Source organism: Homarus americanus, unplaced genomic scaffold (assembly GCF_018991925.1).
Source record: "Homarus americanus isolate GMGI-L3 unplaced genomic scaffold, GMGI_Hamer_2.0 scaffold23578, whole genome shotgun sequence".
Classification (NCBI taxonomy): domain Eukaryota; kingdom Metazoa; phylum Arthropoda; class Malacostraca; order Decapoda; family Nephropidae; genus Homarus; species Homarus americanus.
This window is the reverse complement of record NW_024733231.1, coordinates 4,673,489-4,695,161: the sequence shown is the minus strand read 5'-3', so window position 1 is coordinate 4,695,161 and position 21,673 is coordinate 4,673,489. Positions and strand designations below refer to the sequence as shown.

General features: G+C 41.3%; 3 protein-coding genes and 1 long non-coding RNA gene across 4 annotated transcripts in view; 3 read left to right on the top strand and 1 right to left on the bottom strand.

Annotated features, from left to right (window-relative positions):
* Window positions 1–13,303, top strand: part of LOC121869480 — a 36,460-nt gene extending 23,157 nt beyond the window's left edge. The window contains exons 6-10 of the mRNA XM_042370833.1: window positions 5,376–5,657; window positions 6,135–7,393; window positions 7,435–7,775; window positions 8,743–8,840; window positions 9,254–13,303. Coding sequence (XP_042226767.1) covers window positions 5,376–5,657; window positions 6,135–7,393; window positions 7,435–7,775; window positions 8,743–8,840; window positions 9,254–12,166 — 4,893 coding nt within the window. The 3' untranslated portion in view covers window positions 12,167–13,303. The remainder of the gene's footprint in view (window positions 1–5,375; window positions 5,658–6,134; window positions 7,394–7,434; window positions 7,776–8,742; window positions 8,841–9,253) is intronic.
* LOC121869600 overlaps window positions 1–20,863 on the bottom strand; it is a 61,213-nt gene extending 40,350 nt beyond the window's left edge. The window contains exon 1 of the mRNA XM_042371045.1: window positions 20,639–20,863. The gene's annotated coding sequence lies outside the window, so the exon portion shown is untranslated. The remainder of the gene's footprint in view (window positions 1–20,638) is intronic.
* On the top strand, window positions 285–5,997 carry LOC121869599 (capping protein inhibiting regulator of actin dynamics-like). The gene is made up of 2 exons (XM_042371044.1): window positions 285–943; window positions 5,376–5,997. The coding sequence occupies exon 2, from the start codon at window positions 5,376–5,378 to the stop codon at window positions 5,961–5,963; it is 588 nt and encodes a 195-aa protein (XP_042226978.1). The 5' UTR covers window positions 285–943; the 3' UTR covers window positions 5,964–5,997.
* LOC121869602 lies at window positions 14,565–15,172 on the top strand. Its single transcript, XR_006089563.1, has 3 exons — window positions 14,565–14,592; window positions 14,967–15,032; window positions 15,094–15,172. It is a non-coding gene; the product is annotated as an uncharacterized LOC121869602 (long non-coding RNA).
* Window positions 20,864–21,673: the final 810 nt, after the last annotated feature.

Here is a 21,673-nt window from a genome sequence, read left to right as displayed (position 1 = left end):
CCCACCTCCTTCTCGTTCTTCCTTCCCATTTTCTCCTCTAATCCTTTTCGCACCCCTTCGTTATCGCACTCTCCCTCTGCCCACCTCTCCACCCTCCTTCCCGCCTACTCCCTCATCACGTCTGCAACAAACCCTGGACACGTTAAACCTCTCCTCCCACCAACTAGCTGTACGTTTTGTCAAGAAGTGAGCGACGTTTACTCCTCTCTTTCTCTGTCTTTGAATTACGTTTACTTAATTACTACTATTTGGAGGTTATGTAAAGATAGTTTGTATACAGTAAATATCAGGATTATATGTAGTGAATAAATGTATAGAAAATATTAATGGGTAGTTCATACATTATCTGACATTGTCAGGAGGGTTAAATTTAGTTTTTGTGACGATAAATTTGAACCATACGGTGCAGTGTTACCAAACAATAGTTATATTTTGTTTCCTAATCAATATATCGGGAACTTACTCTAAAATTTTCCAAACGTCATTGAGAAATCTATATAATAAAACCCTAACAATAATACAAACAAAATCAATATAGTCAACGTATTTTAAATTATATGAACTGTAAACAAAACACATTGACCGTGAAATAAGAGCATTAAATAAAAAAAAATATTTAAAAAACCCCAATAGGATAAACACAGAAATCAAAACATGAAACGTGATGTAACCGACGTAAACAGAGGAATCAAAACAAAAACAAAAAGCAATCATAGAAAACGGACCAGACTATTCTTGTCTCTCTTAACTCTCTCAAGTCGACTCGACGTGTTCAGTTCAGGACCAGCATATACTTGGACAGGTTCTCTACATTTCGTTTCATCATTGTTCAGTGCTTTCTCTCGGTGTTAACTGCTCTCAAGAGTCAAGACTACTCCTGGTGTCTGTGATATTATTCTAAATCTATAACAACACTTACACTTCCCGCCAAAAGTTGTTAAAGGTAAGACAAGACGTGTGGTGGAGTGGCATTAGTAGTAGTGGTGAGAATTTCTAGTTTTATAAGTTATTAGCTAGTGAAGACGTTCCAGTGTGGATTATATAGGATTTTTATAATTTCATGTTATTTATTGATGGTTTGGGATTATAGATGAATCAATGTGTGGATTATATTGGTTATTAATTCCAAGTATAATTTAACGTGATATTTGTTAATTTTGGGTGTGTGAAGGATATAATTATGTCAGCGTTTACGTGAATCTGTACTAAGAAAGCCATTATACTATTCGGTCTTGTTAACTATTGTTATATTTGTTAACAAACACATATAATTATTTAAATTTAAGGATAACCATTAGAATCGCCACCCCAGCGTTTTTCACCTGAAGATTACCCACCCTAATGCTATCCTAACCTAACACTATCCTAACTTATTCTAAGCCTATCCTATCATCCTAACCTATCATATCCTAACCTGTCATATCCTAACCTAACCAAACCTAACGCTACCCTAACTCAACCTAAGCCTAACCTAACCCAACCTAATCTATCCTAACCTCACACTATCCTAACTTAACCTTACCTCAGTGCCGGATTAACCATGAGGCACTTGAGGCTCTGGCCTCAGGCCCCCCGACTCTAAGGGGCCCCCAAATCCAAACATTCTCGAAGTTGAAGCGTATAAAACATGAACTTCGCTCAACGATGTCCTAGCAACGTCTCAATGTTCTGTCTCTTATGAACATTAAATGTGTTATTTTGCAGAAGCTTAATATTGATGAAATCATTGATAAATTTGGGTATATTTTGTTCTTGTTATTCAAAAATACCTTGAGGGTAGGGGGCCCCAAGTTGATCTGTGCCTCAGGCCCCTATTAAGCTTAATCCGGCCCTGCCTTACCCTAACACTATCCTAACCTAACGCTATCCTAACACTATCTTAACCTAACCTAGCCTAACACGAGACCTAACCTAACCTAACCTTGAGAAACATTAACTATAAAAAAGGGCCAATTTTGTCCTCCTTTGTACTTTAACTAAGAGGGTTTTGTCCAGGTATCATGAACACACACGCTTCCTTCAGCCTTCATAGGGTAAGGACGTGTGTAGTCGGCGCTGCCCGCTAACGCAGCCGTGGTCTCTTGACCATGGGGACAGCTGCTAGCCTGGTCTGTTGGGCCTTCTTTTCCCCCATTCGGATTTATGAACATCTTCCCACCAACAGTACAAAGATTGATGATCAACCCACAACTAATATACAAAGGTGACAATTTCAACTCGAAAGAAAGAACAAATGTTAGTGACAATTGTGCTTAGCAGTCAATGTTGACCTGACCCTTGACATATCTCTATCAGAAAAGAGGACGTTCTTAAGAAGATAAATAAACTAAAGAAAACAAAATCCCCAGGGCCGGATGAAATTTTCCCTCGAGTCTTGAAAGAGTGTAGGGAACAGATTAGCGGACCCCTCGTAAACTTATTTACAAAATCATTAGACACCGGAGTTGTGGGGTTCCTCAGGGGTCAGTACTAGGCCCACTCCTGTTCATAATCTACATTAACGATCTAGATACTGGGATTAGCTGTGACATAAGCAAGTTTGCGGATGACACCAAAATAGGGCGGCAGATTAATTCAGGGCAGGATACAAATGCATTACAGGTTCACAAATAGGGTGGTGGACGAGTGGAACAAGCTTAGCAACTTTGTAGTAAGTGCTGGAATGCTGGAAAGTTTCAAAAGGAGGCTAGATAGATTCATGGATGATAGAGAGTGGTAGTAACTCTCGACAGGAGCTGCCATGCACAGGCCAACCCGCCTATTGCAGACTCCTTATTTTCTTATGTTCTTATGACACACTCAGCCCGCAGTACACTCACCACCACCAACATTAGATGAGAACCCAAGAAACACTCCAAACTACACCAGGAGAGAAGTGAGGACCCCCTACTCCACCCAGGTGAAGAACTATGAATTCCTAACTCCATCACATGAGGAACAAGAACCATCTCCAACACCCTGTGTGAGGTGGAGGACCTACCCGGACCACGTGGTACATCTGCAGCTGTAGTGAGGTAGCGGCTTAGCACTCGGGTACAATGGCCATCAAGACAGTGGGAAGTACTTTGTTGGCGCCGACATCAGGTCACAAGACCAGCTCCCACAGTACCAGATCTACTGTTTAGTTAATATATGTTTGACTCTATGTTTGTGTATTGATAGCTTTTGCCAATTAAGTGACCCACTCCCTGATTCTTATCTGACCTACCCCACCTGACCCTATCTAACTCCTGACCTAACCTAACCTCACCCTCCCAAACAGCATTAGGGTGGTAGTTAATCTTGAGGTGAATTAAGCTAGGGGGTGGTGATTCTCTCGTGCCAAACACACCTACACCATGTCTTCAAAATATTAATGATGTATTTTTTCCCATTAATTAACAAATACAAGTAATGCAGTCGCTGTGTTATATAATTTTTGTATTCTATAGTTTAGAAAGATATGAGTGTTTGTAATGTTATATGACTGATCATAGATAGTAATACGGTATATAAATCAGGTTTTATAATACAGTACTATAGTGTTATGTGACCTCAGTAATGTTATGTAATGCGTATTAATGGTTAACAGGGTAACTAACTCATTTGTTTTTCTTCATAAATTGTTATGTGCATTCTTGAGATCACTAGGTCATGGTGTACACTATAGACCAGGGTGTACACTATAGACCAGGGTGTACACTATAGACCAGGGTGTACACTATAGACCAGGGTGTACACTATAGACCAGGGTGTTCACTATAGACCAAGGTGTACACTATAGACCAGGGTGTACACTATAGTCCGAGGTGTACACTATAGACCAGGGTGTACACTATAGACCAGGGTGTACATTATAGACCAGGGTGTACACTAAAGACCAAGGTGTACACTATAGACCAAGGTGTACACTATAGACCAGGGTGTACACTATAGACCAGGGTGTACACTATAGACCAAGGTGTACACTATAGACCAAGGTGTACACTATAGACCAGGGTGTATACTATAGACCAAGGTGTACACTATAGACCAGGGTGTACACTATAGACCAGGGTGTATACTATAGACCAGGGTGTACACTATAGACCAGGGTGTACACTATAGACCAGGGTGTACACTATAGACCAGGGTGTACACTATAGACCAGGGTGTACACTATAGACCAGGGTGTATACTATAGACCAGGGTGTACACTATAGACCAGGGTGTACACTATAGACCAGGGTGTACACTATAGACCAGGGTGTACACTATAGACCAGGGTGTACACTATAGACCAGGGTGTACACTATAGACCAGGGTGTACACTATAGACCAGGGTGTACACTATAGACCAGGGTGTACACTATAGACCAGGGTGTACACTATAGACCAGGGTGTACACTATAGACCAGGGTGTACACTATAGACCAGAGTGTACACTATAGACCAGAGTGTACACTATAGACCAGGGTGTACACTATAGACCAGGGTGTACACTATAGACCAGAGTGTACACTATAGACCAGGGTGTACACTATAGACCAGGGTGTACACTATAGACCAGGGTGTACACTATAGACCAGGGTGTACACTATAGACCAGGGTGTACACTATAGACCAGGGTGTACACTATAGACCAGGGTGTACACTATAGACCAGGGTGTATACTATAGACCAGGGTGTACACTATAGACCAGGGTGTACACTATAGACCAGGGTGTACACTATAGACCAGGGTGTACACTATAGACCAGGGTGTACACTATAGACCAAGGTGTATACTATAGACCAAGGTGTACACTATAGACCAGGGTGTACACTATAGACCAGGGTGTACACTATAGACCAGGGTGTACACTATAGACCAGGTGTACACTCCATAGACCAGGGTGTACACACTATAGACCAGGGTGTTGATCTATAGACCAGGTGTATACTATAGACCAGGGTGTACACTATAGACCAGGGTGTACACTATAGACCAGGGTGTACACTATAGACCAGGGTGTACACTATAGACCAGGGTGTACACTATAGACCAGGGTGTACACTATAGACCAGGGTGTACACTATAGACCAGGGTGTACACTATAGACCAGGGTGTACACTATAGACCAGGGTGTACACTATAGACCAGGGTGTACACTATAGACCAAGGTGTATACTATAGACCAAGGTGTACACTATAGACCAGGGTGTACACTATAGACCAGGGTGTACACTATAGACCAGGGTGTACACTATAGACCAGGGTGTACACTATAGACCAGGGTGTACACTATAGACCAGGGTGTACACTATAGACCAGGGTGTACACTAGCTAAGACAAAATATCATCCCTCAAAGGTCATATCAAAGGACGATTACAATTCCATCTGGCAGAAGCTTAATAAGTTCTCATTTGTTCTCAGATGGATAATGAAGGCTTGGCAGAAAACAGTATGGATGCTGTTGTGAAGGAAGAGATGCGGATGTTGAGGCAGCGACAGATGGAGAGGCAGCGAGAGATGGAGATGGAGAGGCAGCGACAGATGGACATGGAGAAGCAGCGAGAGACGGAGATGGAGAGGCAGCGTGAGATGGAGATGGAGAGGCAGCGAGAGACGGAGATGTTGAGGCAGCGAGAGATGCAAATATTGAGGCTGCGACGGATGGAGAAGTTTAGTCGGGAGGAGAACAGACGTATGCAGGAAGTGGAGGACAGGTGTATGAATCAAGAGGAGGACAGGTGTATGAATCAAGAGGAGGACAGGCGTATGAAGGAAGAGGAGGACAGGCGTATGAAGGAAGAGGAGGACAGGCGTATGAAGGAAGAGGAGGACAGGCGTATGAAGGAAGGGGAGGACAGACAAATGAAGGAAGAGGAGGACAGGCGTATGAAGGAAGAGGAGGACAGGCGTATGAAGGAAGGGGAGTACAGACGTATGAAGGAAGAGGAGGACAGGTGTATGAATCAAGAGGAGGACAGACGTATGAAGAAGAGGAGGACAGGCGTATGAAGGAAGAGGAGGACAGGCGTATGAAGGAAGAGGAGGACAGGTAGGCGATGAAGGAAGAGGAGGACAGGCGGGAAGGGGAGTACAGACAAATGAAGGAAGAGGAGGACAGGCGGATGAAGGAAGGGAGTACAGACAAATGAAGGAAGAGGAGGACAGGCGGGAAGGAAGAGGAGGACAGGCGATGAAGGAAGAGGAGGACAGGCGTATGAAGGAAGAGGAGGACAGGCAATGAAGGAAGGGGAGTACGGACGTATGAAGGAAGAGGAGGACAGGCATATGAAGGAAGAGGAGGACAGACAAATGAAGGAAGGGGAGTACAGACGTATGAAGGAAGAGGAGGTAGACAGACGTATGAAGGAAGAGGAGGACAGGTGTATGAAGGAAGAGGAGGACAGACAAATGAAGGAAGAGGAGTACAGACGTATTAAGGAAGAGGAGTACAGACAAATGAAGGAAGAGGAGTACAGACGTATTAAGGAAGAGGAGGTAGACAGACGTATGAAGGAAGAGGAGGACAGGTGTATGAAGGAAGAGGAGGACAGACAAATGAAGGAAGAGGAGTACAGACAAATGAAGGAAGAGGAGTACAGACGTATTAAGGAAGAGGAGTACAGACGTATGAAGGAAGAGGAAGAGAGGTGTATGAAGGAAGAGGAGTACAGACGTATGAAGGAAGAGGAGTACAGACGTATGAAGGAAGAGGAGTACAGACGTATGAAGGAAGAGGAGTACAGACGTATGGGTCAGGAGGAGGTGGACAGGTATATGAAGGAAGAGGAAGACAGGTGTATGAAGGAAAAGGAGGTAGACAGACGTATGAAGGAAGAGGAGTACAGACGTATGGGTCAGGAGGAGGTGGACAGGTGTATGAAGGAAGAGAACAGGTGTATGAATCAAGAGGACAGGTGTATGAAGGAAGAGAACAGACGTATGAAGGAGGAGGTAGACAGACGTTTGAAGGAGGTAGACAGACGTATGAAGGAGGAGATAGACAGACGTATGAAGGAGGAGATAGACAGACGTATGAAGGAGGAGGTAGACAGACGTACGAAGGAGGAAGTAGACAGACTTATGAAGGAGGAGATAGACAGACGTACGAAGGAGGAAGTAGACAGACGTTTGAAGGAGGAAGTAGACAGACGTTTGAAGGAGGAGGTAGACAGACGTACGAAGGAGGAAGTAGACAGACGTTTGAAGGAGGAAGTAGACAGACGTACGAAGGAGGAAGTAGACAGACGTACGAAGGAGGAAGTAGACAACAGGCCTATGCATCAGGAAGACAACAGGCCTATGCATCAGGAAGACAACAGGCCTATGCATCAGGAAGACAACAGGCCTATGGGTCAGGAAGACAACAGGCCTATGCATCAGGAAGACAACAGGCCTATGCATCAGGAAGACAACAGGCCTATGCATCAGGAAGACAACAGGCCTATGCATCAGAAGACAACAGGCCTATGCATCACAACAGGCCTATGCATCAGGAAGACAACAGGCCTATGCATCAGGAAGACAACAGGCCTATGCATCAGGAAGACAACAGGCCTATGCATCAGGAAGACAACAGGCCTATGCATCAGGAAGACAACAGGCCTATGGGTCAGGAAGACAACAGGCCTATGCACCAGGAAGACAACAGGCCTATAGGTCAGGAAGACAACAGGCCTATGCATCAGGAAGACAACAGGCCTATGCATCAGGAAGACAACAGGCCTATGCATCAGGAAGACAACAGGCCTGTGCATCAGGTAAACTTGGACTCGCTCACTCTGCAGTACTCCCAGCAGTATATTGAAGGCGCTGCAGATGAAGGTATGTATCTTCCCTAACCTAACCTCATCTGCCCTAACCTACCTAACTTAACCTCATCTTCCCTAACCTAACCTAACCTTATCTAACCTCATCTTCCCTCACCTAACCTTATCTTACCTCATCTTCCCTCACCTAACCTTATCTAACCTCATCTTCCCTAACCTACCTAACTTAACCTCATCTTCCCTAACCTAACCTTATCTAACCTCATCTTCCCTAACCTACCTAACTTAACCTCATCTTCCCTAACCTAACCTTATCTAACCTCATCTTCCCTAACCTACCTAACTTAACCTCATCTTCCCTAACCTACCTAACTTAACCTCATCTTTCCTAACCTAACCTTATCTAACCTCATCTTCCCTAACCTACCTAACTTAACCTCATCTTCCCTAACCTACCTAACTTAAACTCATCTTCCCTCACCTAACCTTATCTAACCTCATCTTCCCTAACCTACCTAACTTAACCTCATCTTCCCTAACCTAACCTTATCTAGCCTCATCTTCCCTAACTTACCTAACTTAACCTCATCTTCCCTAACCTAACCTTATCTAACCTAACTTATATAAAAAATTTTGTATACTGCGTTGTAATAATTTTCTTGAAGCTGTTTAGAACAGTTTAAGTTGAGGCTAAATTAAGTGCAAGTTTATTTAGTTTGGGTCGGTAATATCGGTAGTTTTTTTGGCCGGTAATATCATGTTCATTATAATATAGCTACTAGTCTTATTATATCATGCTGAATGTTAACTTCCCATTGTACAGAATCAGTCGACGTGAAGATGTCACCCATGATATAAGCTGCATTGTGATGACTAAATATCTCACTATCTCTCTATATTTAAGTTAAGATATCTCACTATCTCTCTATATTTAAGTTAAGATATCTCACTATCTCTCTATATTTAAGTTAAGATATCTCACTATCTCTCTATATTTAAGTTAAGATATCTCTATATTTCAGTTCAGGACACCCTAGACTGGGAGGAAGATCTAAATGACCCGATGGAAAAGGTGATGCTGAAGTGTGGAAGATCTGACACCAGGTCCACAAGTGTAAAGGTAATTATTGACTTCAGTGTTGTGTCATGGTTGTTAAGAGCGATGTCGTTTGTGTGTGTTGGTTGTTAAGAGCGATGTCGTTTGTGTGTGTTGGTTGTTAGAGCGAATTATTATTATTATTTTTTTTTTTTTTTGCCACTTCATAGCCGACTTGACTTGACCTAAATGGAACCACAGTGTATAGAGCAGACTTAGGGACAGTGTATAGAGTGGACAAAGGCAAGGTTCTGGGTGCCCTGTTGTAGATTCTATACAACTTTCTTTCAGGCTTTCATTTGACCCCAGATCAACTGCAGTGAGGAGCACCCACCCTGGATCTAGTTGTTATTATACATAGCGTAGGTTAACAGTACATGTATTGATTAATTGGCATTGCCCGTTTATTTTTATTAACGATAATTTGCACTCCTCAGGAAAATACACGAGACAGTAGAGGGCGCGGTCAAAGTCGAGGTGAATCACAAGGTTATCGAGGGAATTTCGCTCGAGGAAGGTCCCTTAAGAAGCCGCACACTCCTCGGACAGAAGGTTACAGCAGTAGTGATGTTGATTATAGGAAGTTGCAGGATGAGCCGGTGGGGCAACAACGAGGGAGATATTACAGAGATCAGCCCGACAGAGGAAGCTGCAGAAAACAAAATCAGCGTCAACAGGGATGTAAGAATAAGAGCCGTGGTGGTTACTCTCAGAGAGGTGGCTTCAGCCAACATTGTGATGGGAACTATTCACCAAGAGATTCCTACTGTGATCAGTATAGTGAGAGCTGTACTCCCAGAGGTGCCTCTAATGATTGGTATGAACGGAGTCATACTTCACGAGGTCATTTTAGAAGTCAAGATGCGAGGAACTATTTTCCAAGAGGTTCTTATAATGACCCTAACGACAGGAACTTTACTCCAAGTGGCCCCTGTAGAGATCCAGGTGACTGGAACTATTCTCAAAAAAATACTTATAGGGGTCAAGGGAAAGGAATTAGACCCTGGGTCCTGGTGGAAGCCTTAGCCGAGTGCCCTAACTTTCGTGCCACTCTTCTGCAACTTCTGGAGTGGAAGGACTTGCAACTATCTGCTGTGCGGGAAGTTGTTTCAAGTAACAGTCAGGTCTTTGCTTTTAATGGAGAGTTTGTAGAGCTCCAGCCTAAGGTTAACATTTGTATTCCACATTCAGGACCTCAAGGATGCCAGAAACGTTCCTCCTGCCAAGACCTACACATATGTTTAATCTATATTACTAGATATTGTGGTGACAGGCCCTGTGTATTTGGTCATAAGTGGTACACGGACCACAATATCGCTACTCTCCGGGACTTCTATCTTGACCGTTTACCACCGCCGTCACTGAGGAACCTTATGAAAGGTCTCACAAAACCTGCAGGACCCACTGGCCAGTTAGATGTTTGTCGTGATTATAATGGGAAAGGTTGTAATAAGACAGATTGTGGAGCTTTACACGTGTGCCTCAGTTTTGTGAGTGGACTAACAAAGTGCTCCTTCACTAGATGTAAACTGAACCATGATCTTCTCACTCCTGAATGCTCTACATTGCTATGGTCTCATGGTTTTTCTACTAATGAGGCACCACGAGATGTGGCTTTTGCACTACTTGCTGCCTATCCTTCCCTTGCAAATGCTGGTCATGGGAAACAAGCAGCATCACCACCAACAACAGCAGCACCTTCCTCTAGCCAGGCTAGTACAAGCACCACCACCTCAAACCAACAACAGAACATAGGAGCGACAAGAAGTGGCAGATCAGATGGTGCAGGTATCATGTCTCGGCTTAGACAAAGGATCATAGGAAATGCCTCTGATAAGCAAGCTTTTGCACAGCCTTCAGTTGAGAGTAAGAGTCAAGACACCTCAACACCCAGTAAGTCAGATAAAGGAGGTTACACATATACAAGACACGGTAAGAAGGACACCGGTGACTCAGCTAGGATCAAGAAGTCATCTGTACAGAAGAAACAGAAGTGCCAGACAGTTTGGTCTCATTATCTTGAAGGTGACACTGAAGTAAACGAAATTTGTTATTATTCAGTTGAGAATTTATGTAGGAATGAAAGTAGTGGATGCCAGAGACTCCACGCATCTCAGCACTTTCATTGGCAGATTAGTGAACAGGGCAGCAAGTGGCTCAACTTGCGATCCTTCCAGGCCCAGATCTTGGAACAGGCCTTCTGTGATCAGGCTCAAGATGGAGTCGTCATCCCACGTCTGGACCCGGCCAAACTTAACCCATCAGTAAAACAACTCCTTACTGTACTGGGTCGTGATAGCTGGCAGGCTAACTTTCAGTGCATGATCATAACTAACTCTGATCAGTCCAGAATACTGTACCTTCGACGGTTGTGTACAGAATGTATTGCAGGACAGCAAATTAAAGCAAACATCTACAGCTGGTACTTTGTGGATATAAACAAGAAATGGATCAAATATGGCAATGTAGATACTGCAAACGAAAGCAAACTAGTGAGCAGTGTCTCGTCTGCTGATATTGAGAGGCACTTCCTCAAGAATCAACATGTTCCATTAACCTTCAAGAACTCAAAATATACATACATCTTAGACTTTGTTACTATGATTCAGACAAACCAAAACACGAAAGTAGGACGTGAGGTTCGTAGGCGCCCGGAACCTCACCTTAAAGATGGGAACACAGGAGATAACCAGAACTCAGCCACTGGTACAACAGCCACTGGTACAACAGCCACTGGTACAACAGCCACTGGTACTACCTCAAGTGACTTACCATCTACCTGGGATCCAATGCAGCCAGAGGAACGTATCCGTCTTGTCACCGTAGCATCTACCTCCCCAGAGTACCAGACTGTTGTGGGTCTTCTAGGAAGTGGTGTTCCCAATACCAGTGTTGTAAAAATCGAGAGAATTCAGAATCCGTTCTTGTGGAGAGCATTACAGAACAAGATCAAAGAGATGGTGACAGTTTATGGGGATATAAAGAAGGTGGATGTTCGCCAAGTGTTTCATGGCACTAGACCAGACGTGGTAGCCAGCATCTGTGCTGAAAACTTTGACTGGAGACTTCATGGATCCAGTACAGGTCAGGCTTGTGGTCGTGGCACTTACTTCTCCCCAAATGCTGGAACTTCATATGGTTACTCCAGGAACGACTCTGCAGGCTTGAGGTATATGTTTGTCGCTCGTGTTGCTGTCGGATCTATCGTCCCAGGAAACTCGGCAATGGCGCGGCCACCCACCAACCCAGCCACTGGTGCACCATACGACTCTACTGGCGACGGTACATCTGTGATCGTGAAATATGATAAGCAGGAATACTACCCTGAGTACATTATTACACTGAGGTGAATCGTTCGCTGCAAAGATGTCGTATAGACGGTATCCTGTGATAAACCTATCGATGATATACAGTGTAAACATTTATTAAGAGGTGTTTGGAAGTTATGTTATTTTGAGATTTTGTTTGGTACCCTGAACACAAGTGAGAAGACTCATCATAGCTCAGGGAGGCAGGTAGTGGGTCTATACACAACCATAACAAACTGCTTCACAATATACTGTATAAGTGATCAAAGTTTAAACCCTGTAGGATAAACCTTTACATAATGATTGTTACTCGTTGGAATTTTGTTTGGGCTGCCATCTCACTAATTTGTTCGCTTTGGGAAACATTCATGAATCAAATCATAAAAACATATCCTCATTTTCTTTTTTGAGAGGCCAAAAAACAATACTAATTTCACTGTGGGAGAAAATTCAACTTATTATTTGCAGTTTAAAATTGATAGAATTATTATTGCAGTTATTTCAACTTTTATATGAGCAGTTAAATGTGATCACTCTGGCTCATTGCTCCCCAAACATTCCTTCATAAGTTTATGTATTATGTTCAAGGTAGATAAATAACTGTAGACGAATTTTTATATATTATACATTTGTCTTTTCCTCTTTAATGCATACATACATACATACAGGATGTCTCAGAAGTTTGTATACACACTGCCATCTAACATCAAATACATTCCTAACACTACTGCAGTATATTATATCATACTTGCTCAAGTTCATTGTGGAGAGTTAAAATTTGTATTGATTTTTTAGCTTTTTAATTTGCCTATTTCATTATTTTTTTCTTGTGGGCTGTACACAAAGTCATAAAACATGTACCCTGCTGTAACTCATTATAAAACTTGATAACCTCTGAGGTATTATAGTTAGACTAGAAAAAATATGAGTTTATTAAGTATAATAAAATTAATTGTCTTCTACTCTATAATGCTTTAGGGGCTATTAAAAAGACTTGTTGTTTGTCGAGTATAATGACGCCTAAGTTGTTTCTTTTATGCATAATTATCTATGAAATTATTATGTTTAAAATGGATAGCTATCTTGTATATTACCAGGAGATATATTTTAGAATAATGTTTTTGTGCATATTAAAAAAAAATATTGAAATGAAACTATTATTATATATTAACTCTTAAAGAGACGTATTTTTAGCCCAGTAAACTTTAAAATTATTGGTTTTAAATTAATTTGTAAAGAAATGAGAGAAAAATGGTATTTGGGGAATTACAAATATGTAAGAGAGAGAAGTTGACTGGTGAGAAACTGTGATTTTAACTGGATATTATTAATGAATATTTGTTTGTATACCTGCACTGTCCAGGTACATTGTATACCTGCACTGTCTAGGTACATTGTATACCTGCACTGTAGGTACATTGTATACCTGCACTGTCTAGGTACATTGTATACCTGCACTGTCTTGGTACATTTTATACCTGCACTGGCTAGGTACATTGTATACCTGCACTGTCTTGGTACATTGTATACCTGCACTGTCTAGGTACATTTTATACCTGCACTGTCTAGGTACATTGTATACCTGCACTGTCTAGGTACATTGTATACCTGCTCTGTCTTGGTACATTGTATACCTGCATTGTCTAGGTACATTGTATGCCTGCACTGTCTAGGTACATTGTATACCTGCACTGTCTTGGTACATTGTATTCCTGCACTGTCTTGGTACATTTTATACCTGCACTGGCTAGGTACATTGTATACCTGCACTGTCTAGGTACATTCTGAGTCATTGAGAATTTTTATGATAATTTTACTGAATATCTGTCCATCCATTCATCCATCTCACATTATCTGTCTGTCTGTCTATCTATCTACATGTCTATATATCTATCTGCATTTATCTCTCTGTGTCTTTCTGTCTAAATATAAGGGTAAGGTTAGATTCTGTATGGTAAAGGTAGGTTAGACAAGGGTAGATTAGGTGAGGTCAGGTTAGGTAATAATGATATGTCAGATTAGGTGACGTCAGGTTAGGTAATAATGATATGTCAGATTAGGTGACGTCAGGTTAGGTAATAATGATATGTCAGATTAGGTGAGGTCAGGTTAGGTAATAATGATATGTCAGATTAGGTGAGGTCAGGTTAGGTAATAATGATATGTCAGATTAGGTGAGGTCAGGTTAGGTAATAATGATATGTCAGATTAAGTGAAGTCAGGTTAGGTAATAATGATATGTCAGATTAGGTGAGGTCAGGTTAGGTAATAATGATATGTCAGATTAGGTGAGGTTAGGTAATAATGATATGTCACATTAGGTGAAGTCAGGTTAGGTAATAATGATATGTCAGATTAGGTGAGGTCAGGTTAGGTAATAATGATATGTCAGATTAGGTGAGGTCAGGTTAGGTAATAATGATATGTCAGATTAGGTGAAGTCAGGTTAGGTAATAATGATATGTCAGGTTAGGTAATAATGATATGTCAGATTAGGTGAGGTTAGGTAATAATGATATGTCAGATTAGGTGAAGTCAGGTTAGGTAATAATGATATGTCAGATTAGGTGAGGTCAGGTTAGGTAATAATGATATGTCAGATTAGGTGAAGTCAGGTTAGGTAATAATGATATGTCAGATTAGGTGAGGTCAGGTTAGGTAATAATGATATGTCAGATTAGGTGAGGTGAGGTTAGGTAATAATGATATGTCAGGTAATAATGATATGTATTAGGTTCAGTAATAATGATATGTCAGATTAGGTGAGGTCAGGTTAGTAATAATGATATGTCAGATTAGGTGAGGTTAGGTAATAATGATATGTCAGATTAGGTGAAGTCAGGTTAGGTAATAATGATATGTCAGATTAGGTGAGGTCAGGTTAGGTAATAATGATATGTCAGATTAGGTGACGTAAGGTTAGGTAATAATGATATGTCAGGTTAGGTAATAATGATATGTCAGATTAGGTGAGGTCAGGTTAGGTAATAATGATATGTCAGATTAGGTGAGGTCAGGTTAGGTAATAATGATATGTCAGATTAGGTGAGGTCAGGTTAGGTAATAATGATATGTCAGAATAGGTGAGGTCAGGTTAGGTAATAATGATATGTCAGATTAGGTGAGGTCAGGTTAGGTAATAATGATATGTCAGGTTAGGTAATAATGATATGTCAGATTAGGTGAGGTCAGGTTAGGTAATAATGATATGTCAGATTAGGTGAGGTCAGGTTAGGTAATAATGATATGTCAGATTACGTTAAGTTAGTTTTGGGATATTTAATCATCAGGTGAAATGAACTAGAGTATCCAATCTTCTTCACGTAGTACAAGAAAATGGATATTAATGTTGAAACAAAATAATAATAAACGAAAAATACATAAAAAATGGCCACTGCATCTGCTCATTTGAACAACACTGAAGAACATTTTGATCATTTTTTGTATTCATGGAAAACTTATTATAAATTCTCAAAGGTTGTAATTTACATCTTTGGTTTACAATAATGAGACAATTATTCATCCAGTCATCAATTTTGTTTGATGACGGACCAGTAAATTTATAAGAAGAAAAAAAGGTTTGCATATTTGTGATAATGTCAATCATGTGTTTTGATAATGGTGGGACTCTCATATGGCAATAGTAAAGCATGTTGCCAACTTAATCAAATAAAAACAATAATAAACATCTAATTATATATAGTTTGGACCAAAAAAATTCTGACAATCTTAACGAATTTATTACACCAAAAATGTCAACAATGGAATTTATCTTGGGTTTAATTTTTAAACGGGTATAACCTGTTATGAAGGGTATTACTGGAAGATTATAAAATATTATACACTTATGACGTGACCTTTGCTGTTGTTGGTCAGGTGTGATTTTTTTTAAGTATTATATTTATTAATTAATGAATCATAATACCGTAGTGCCTAAGTATTGAGATAAAAGTGAGGTAAGACTCGTGGTGTGACCTGAATGGGGCGTGAGGTCAGGTTAGGTCAAGGTGTTCTTAATCATTAGGTTGTGGTGTCTAATTTTCAGGTGGATCCTAAACAATCGATCATTTTATGTATCATGAAATATTACATAAGGCTTAGAAAATGACCATGTCAATTCCCATTCTGGTCTGTCCTAGGACGAGTAGTAGTGTTGAAACATGCATGAGACGGTACTTTCCCCATCAGCATATGGTGGGAACCTCATCTTGCAGCATTGTTTTTCTCATCTCTTTCCATCCTTACTCCTGATTTTAATTCTTGTTAATATCTCTCAGTAAACTGGTTTGTATATAAAAGCATACATTGATATGCTTCAGGAGGCGGTAATACGGTTGGAACGGTGTAAAAAAATATTATTGGAACATATCCAAGATGGTGGAAGAGGTTGGGGTGAAGGCTGGTCGACCACTATTGTATTGAGGCTCACATTTTGATCTCTGTTGTAGTTGTTCCTTGAGTTGGAAATCCCCGGAGGTTTGTCACAAGGCTGGCGGTGACATTACAGTGCTTCACCAAGGACGAAGGGGGGGGGGTGGCAGTGGATACAGTTGGAGATTGTTAAATGACCACAGTGAAATATTTATTTACACACAATATTCTCCACAAAACATTTCCACCTACACTGTTTACACCCTCAAGTATACATACAGTATATCATCATTGTTACTGCCACAGTAGGATATGTTCCCGCCATAATAGGATAAACTAGAGAGAGAGAAAGAGTGTTTACGACAACTTTGCTGGAGTATGAAATGTGAAACAGATGGCCCTCCTCTCGGGCTGACTTGCTCCCTGTGGGGTTCAGAAGACAGTCTCGATCTGTCCAGTGACCTATCAAGTCAGGGAGTTAATAAGTCCTTCATTAGACCGAATAAAGAACATTCGAGTCCTACGTGTAAGGGTCTCATTAACCCACAGTCGCTCAATGGGCGGCTACAGTCAAAACGTGGGCGGTTTCAGGCTCTGCGCTCAAAACTCCAGCGGCGAAAAACAATCCCGGCCCCTGCCAACCCAAAAAACAAACATAAAGGGACCAGAAGTCACTGAGATTCCCAAAACTAAACAGATCACACTAGGGCGAGAGCGCGCAACAGGAGGACGGACGGGGCTTTGGACGGCTGCCTGTCCGTTCGATACTGCCTGCCGGCGAATAAGCCTCTTGCCCAACAGAAAAATTATTGCGTTTGCCTTCATCTAAAAATGCTGATGCAACGCCAATAATAAGATACACAAATCCTAACCTATAACAACAACAACAAGCCGTCCGGTCAAAACCTGCAGAGTACAAATTACATGTTACATGCGAGATAATTAATTCAATCGTATGTTCCATCGCTATTAGCGACTACATAGAGTATATTTGAGTAGAGTAGGGTGTTAAACCATATAAAACTTAGGTGTTTAGGGTCTAATGAAGGACTTATTAACTCCCTGACTTGATAGGTCACTAGACAGATCGAGACTGTCTTCTGAACCCCACAGGGAGCAAGTCAGCCCGAGAGGAGGGCCATCTGTTTCACATTTAACACTCCAGCAAAGTTGTCGTAAACACTCTTTCTCTCTCTCTAGTTTATCCTATTATGGCGGGAACATATCCTACTGTGGCTGTAATAATCATCGTAATTTAAAGTAGCGTCAACAACTTCAGAATTACTGCCAAAAAAACAGATCCACAAATTTTATAAGAACATACTCCCAGCACCTCATCTAACACATTATTGGAACTGGGGTGAATACATGGGGGTGCCTGTGACGTAATTTTCTTCTGATGGTGGAATAAACTTATCAACAACACCTTCAGCAACACACAACTTACCTGTTGAATGCTAAGGAACTACCCCAACACCTGCTTAGCCACCCAACATCATAACAGGAAATGGTTTGAATTCGGGATTACAATGGGCTGTGAAGATGGTGTACGTGTGTCTGTCAGTAATAACTCTTTTTTTCTTATGATCTTTTTAATTGATGTTATTTACTGCCTAGTGTATGGATCTTGTTAAGAATACATGTTACAACACTTAAATACTTATATAGTGTACTTACAAGACTTACTTTATTATAGTGTACTTACAAGATGTACTTAAAACATTTGAGAAGCATTTCAGTTTGTCATCTCTGGGGGCATTGTACTCTCTCTCTCTCTCTCTCTCTCTCTCTCTCTCTCTCTCTCTCTCTCTCTCTCTCTCTCTCTCTCTCCACAACATAAACACTACAACAGGCTAGTCAGGATAGGTATTATAGAACAAGTATAATAAGTTACGTGAAGCATTATTATACACACGAGATAGGGACGATGATATCACTGTGCGGATGATGGATGGTAAAATATACACTAGTAATGGTCGCTGTTACCTGTTGGATATCTAATGTTCCTTGGTAGAGGGTTTGGTTAGGGTAGATTAGGTTCATTTAGGATAGTTTAGATTTCGTGAGGATGGATTAGGTTAACTTAGGTAAGGATAGATTAGGTTTGGTTAGTTATGGATAGATTTAGTTAGGTTAGCTTAGGTTTAGATATATTAGCTTAGATAAGGATAGACTAGGCTAAATTAAGCTATATGAAGACTTAACTGAATACCTAAACATACACGTACAAAAAGTATACTGTCTACAAGCACAAGTACACGTATCAACATACAGTATACATACATTATGGATTGTCTCTGCTCACCACACAGACTAATAAAGACTACTGATGTATACTGTTTGGTGTTGGGGCAAAGTCAATCTGAGGCAGCGAAATGGTCAACTCCGAAAGATGTTGATGGCATATTGGACGCTTGATTTTTTTTCACTAATATGCCCAGGTTCGAGGACAGTTTGGGTTATATGTGAGAAAGATATTGTCCAGTGTGATTCTATTAATCCCTAGGGTGACAAGTTAGTTATAAATATATCAAATGGTAAATAAATAAATCAATTCTTATATCAAACCAAAATTGAGAAGTTATCCCTATTTTTAATGCCGTTTTCTCCGATAAAATTTCCATATTTACCTTTTTTTTTCATGACCAAATTTTCCTAACTTATTTGTATTAAGGGGGAAGATATTCTGTTCGTGTGTCCAGATGCCCATTCCTGTACAGACACGCTAGTACAGGATTAACTTAGTATAATAATCGTCTGGAGTACTTCCCCGTCTGGAGTACTGTCTCCCCATCTAGAGTACTGTCACTCCATCTAGAGTACTGTCACCCCATCTAGAGTACTATCACCCCATCTAGAGTACTATCACCCCGTCTAGAGTACTATCACTCCGTCTAGAGTACTCTCACCCCATCTAGAGTACTCTCACCCCGTCTAGAGTACTGTCACCCCATTTAGAGTACTGTCACACCGTCTAGAGTACTATCACCCCGTTTGGTCCCAGAAATATGGCTAGTTTATGCTCTGAGAGACAAGGGGTGACTTAATGGCAGTCCTAACCTAACCTTAACCTACAGTAATACTTCTCCATTTCGTCTATATCACAAAATATACACAAGAATAATTAACCCTCTGTTGTATGTTCATTAATATATTCAATGTATGTACGATAACCACTCCTACCTGGGTCCTTTAGGTTAACACTCGGCGCATGCTTAGTCTCGTGATGACCAGTGAATGATAATGTACTGTCTGGTGCGTGTTTATGTTACCAAGGAAGAATGGGTGAATGTTGTGTGTGTAGTGTATGTTATATGCGTGTTGTATATGGAGGTTAACCTTTTTTTTCTGGAGTTGGCCTACCTTTCCTTCCCTCCCTCTCCCTCATCCCTCTCTCCTTCCCTCTCCCTCCTCCCTCTCTCCCTCCTCCCTCTCTCCCTCCTTCCCTCTCCCTCCTTCCCTCTCCCACCCCCCTCCAGTTTCACCATCGCTCTTACGTTTCTAAATCCAAGTAAATAAACAGAGGTTGGGTTGACAGGGGGAGGGTTTGCGTTGACAGGATTTGAGTTCACTGGTAGATGAGCTGGCAGATGATGGCTTGATAAGGGGGTTGAATTGACCACCATAGAATCCTTTAGCTATTCTCGAAATACTTAAAATAACAATAAGGATTCCTCTCCACTGTGGCAACACTGTCTCAAGATACTTTTACTTTTAACTTTTACTTTTCATCTGATTTTTCATTTTCTAATCATTCTATTTCTTCTTCTTTATATCAGGAGAATGATATGTTAATTTCGTGAGGCGGGACACTGGTATAGAATGATATCTCTGGTTAGGTTAGGTTAAAATTGAGATTGGTGAATGGTTAAGTTTCCCCCCGACCTACGCTGCTCTCTCTCTCTCTCTCTCTCTCTCTCTCTCTCTCTCTCTTAACCTAATCTAACATGAAGATTAACCTTCCAGCTTAGATTAGGTAAGGTCAGGTTAGATTAGCGTTAGGTTAGATTAGGTTGGTTAATCTTAAGGTGAAATAAACTATGTAGGTCGTGACTGTAACCTACCTACACAACGTTTACAGGTCGTGAATAGATATAACCTGTGACCTGCTTATACCTCACAGGTCTTGGGAAAGTGACCTACCTGGTGATGACGTTACAGGTCGCTGGGGGAGGGTGAAGGATTACGACCTGCCTGAAGAAGTCAACTCTTGCAGGTCGTGCCGGGTATACAGGTCGTATCGGGTATACAGGTCGTGCCGGGTATACAGGTCGCGGGTAGAGGACCTATGTGGGCAGGTCGGTGAGTTTAGCGGTGCGCGCGCCTGTGGTCACTCACTGTCCAGAGTAGACTGACTGTTATGACTTGACTTCCTTGGTGTAGGACCTAGTCTCTTACCTGGCTCCTCCTCTTCCTCCTCCCCTTCTCCTCTTTCACTTACGCCGCTTTCTTCCCTCCTCCCTCATCTTCCGCCCCCCCCAAAAAATACCTCAAAGGATAATTCGATAAAATATTTCACTTATTTCAAATCCAAAGATGAAAGAAAACTCCCGACTTCTGTTTGATTCATTCAAATATTTCACAGCGTATAAATTCAATTCATAATTTACGTATGTACAAAGATGATAATGAAAGATAATGAAAAAACGGGTATTAATAACTCCAGTACAATGACATTACGAGGCGATTAACCCACCTCGGCTTATTTAACCATACAAATTAATCACAATAACGTTGGCTTAACCGAATTTAACCCCTCGTAGGTAACGCGAGGGTGAAATAAACTGGAAGAGGAGGGGGTAGGGGGAGGGAGGGGGACCATAAGCCTCTCACTGGAGGTGTATTTTGCTGTCACTGTATGGACGTCACACACACACTAAGGCCCAAGGTGTGTAAGAGTGTGTTCCTACCTGGTCGACCTTTCATGCTACCTGAAGATTAGGCAACCATAGCTTATTTTACTTGGAGTTTAACAATCCTAACGCTAACCTAACTTAACTTAACCCAGCTTAACCTACCTTAACCAAACAAACCAAATTTAACCTACCCTAACCTACAGTACCTTACCCTGATCTTAACCTACCCTAACCTACAGTACCTTACCCTGATCTTAACCTACCCTAACTTAACCTACCCTAACCTACAGTACCTTACCCTGATCTTAACCTACCCTAACTT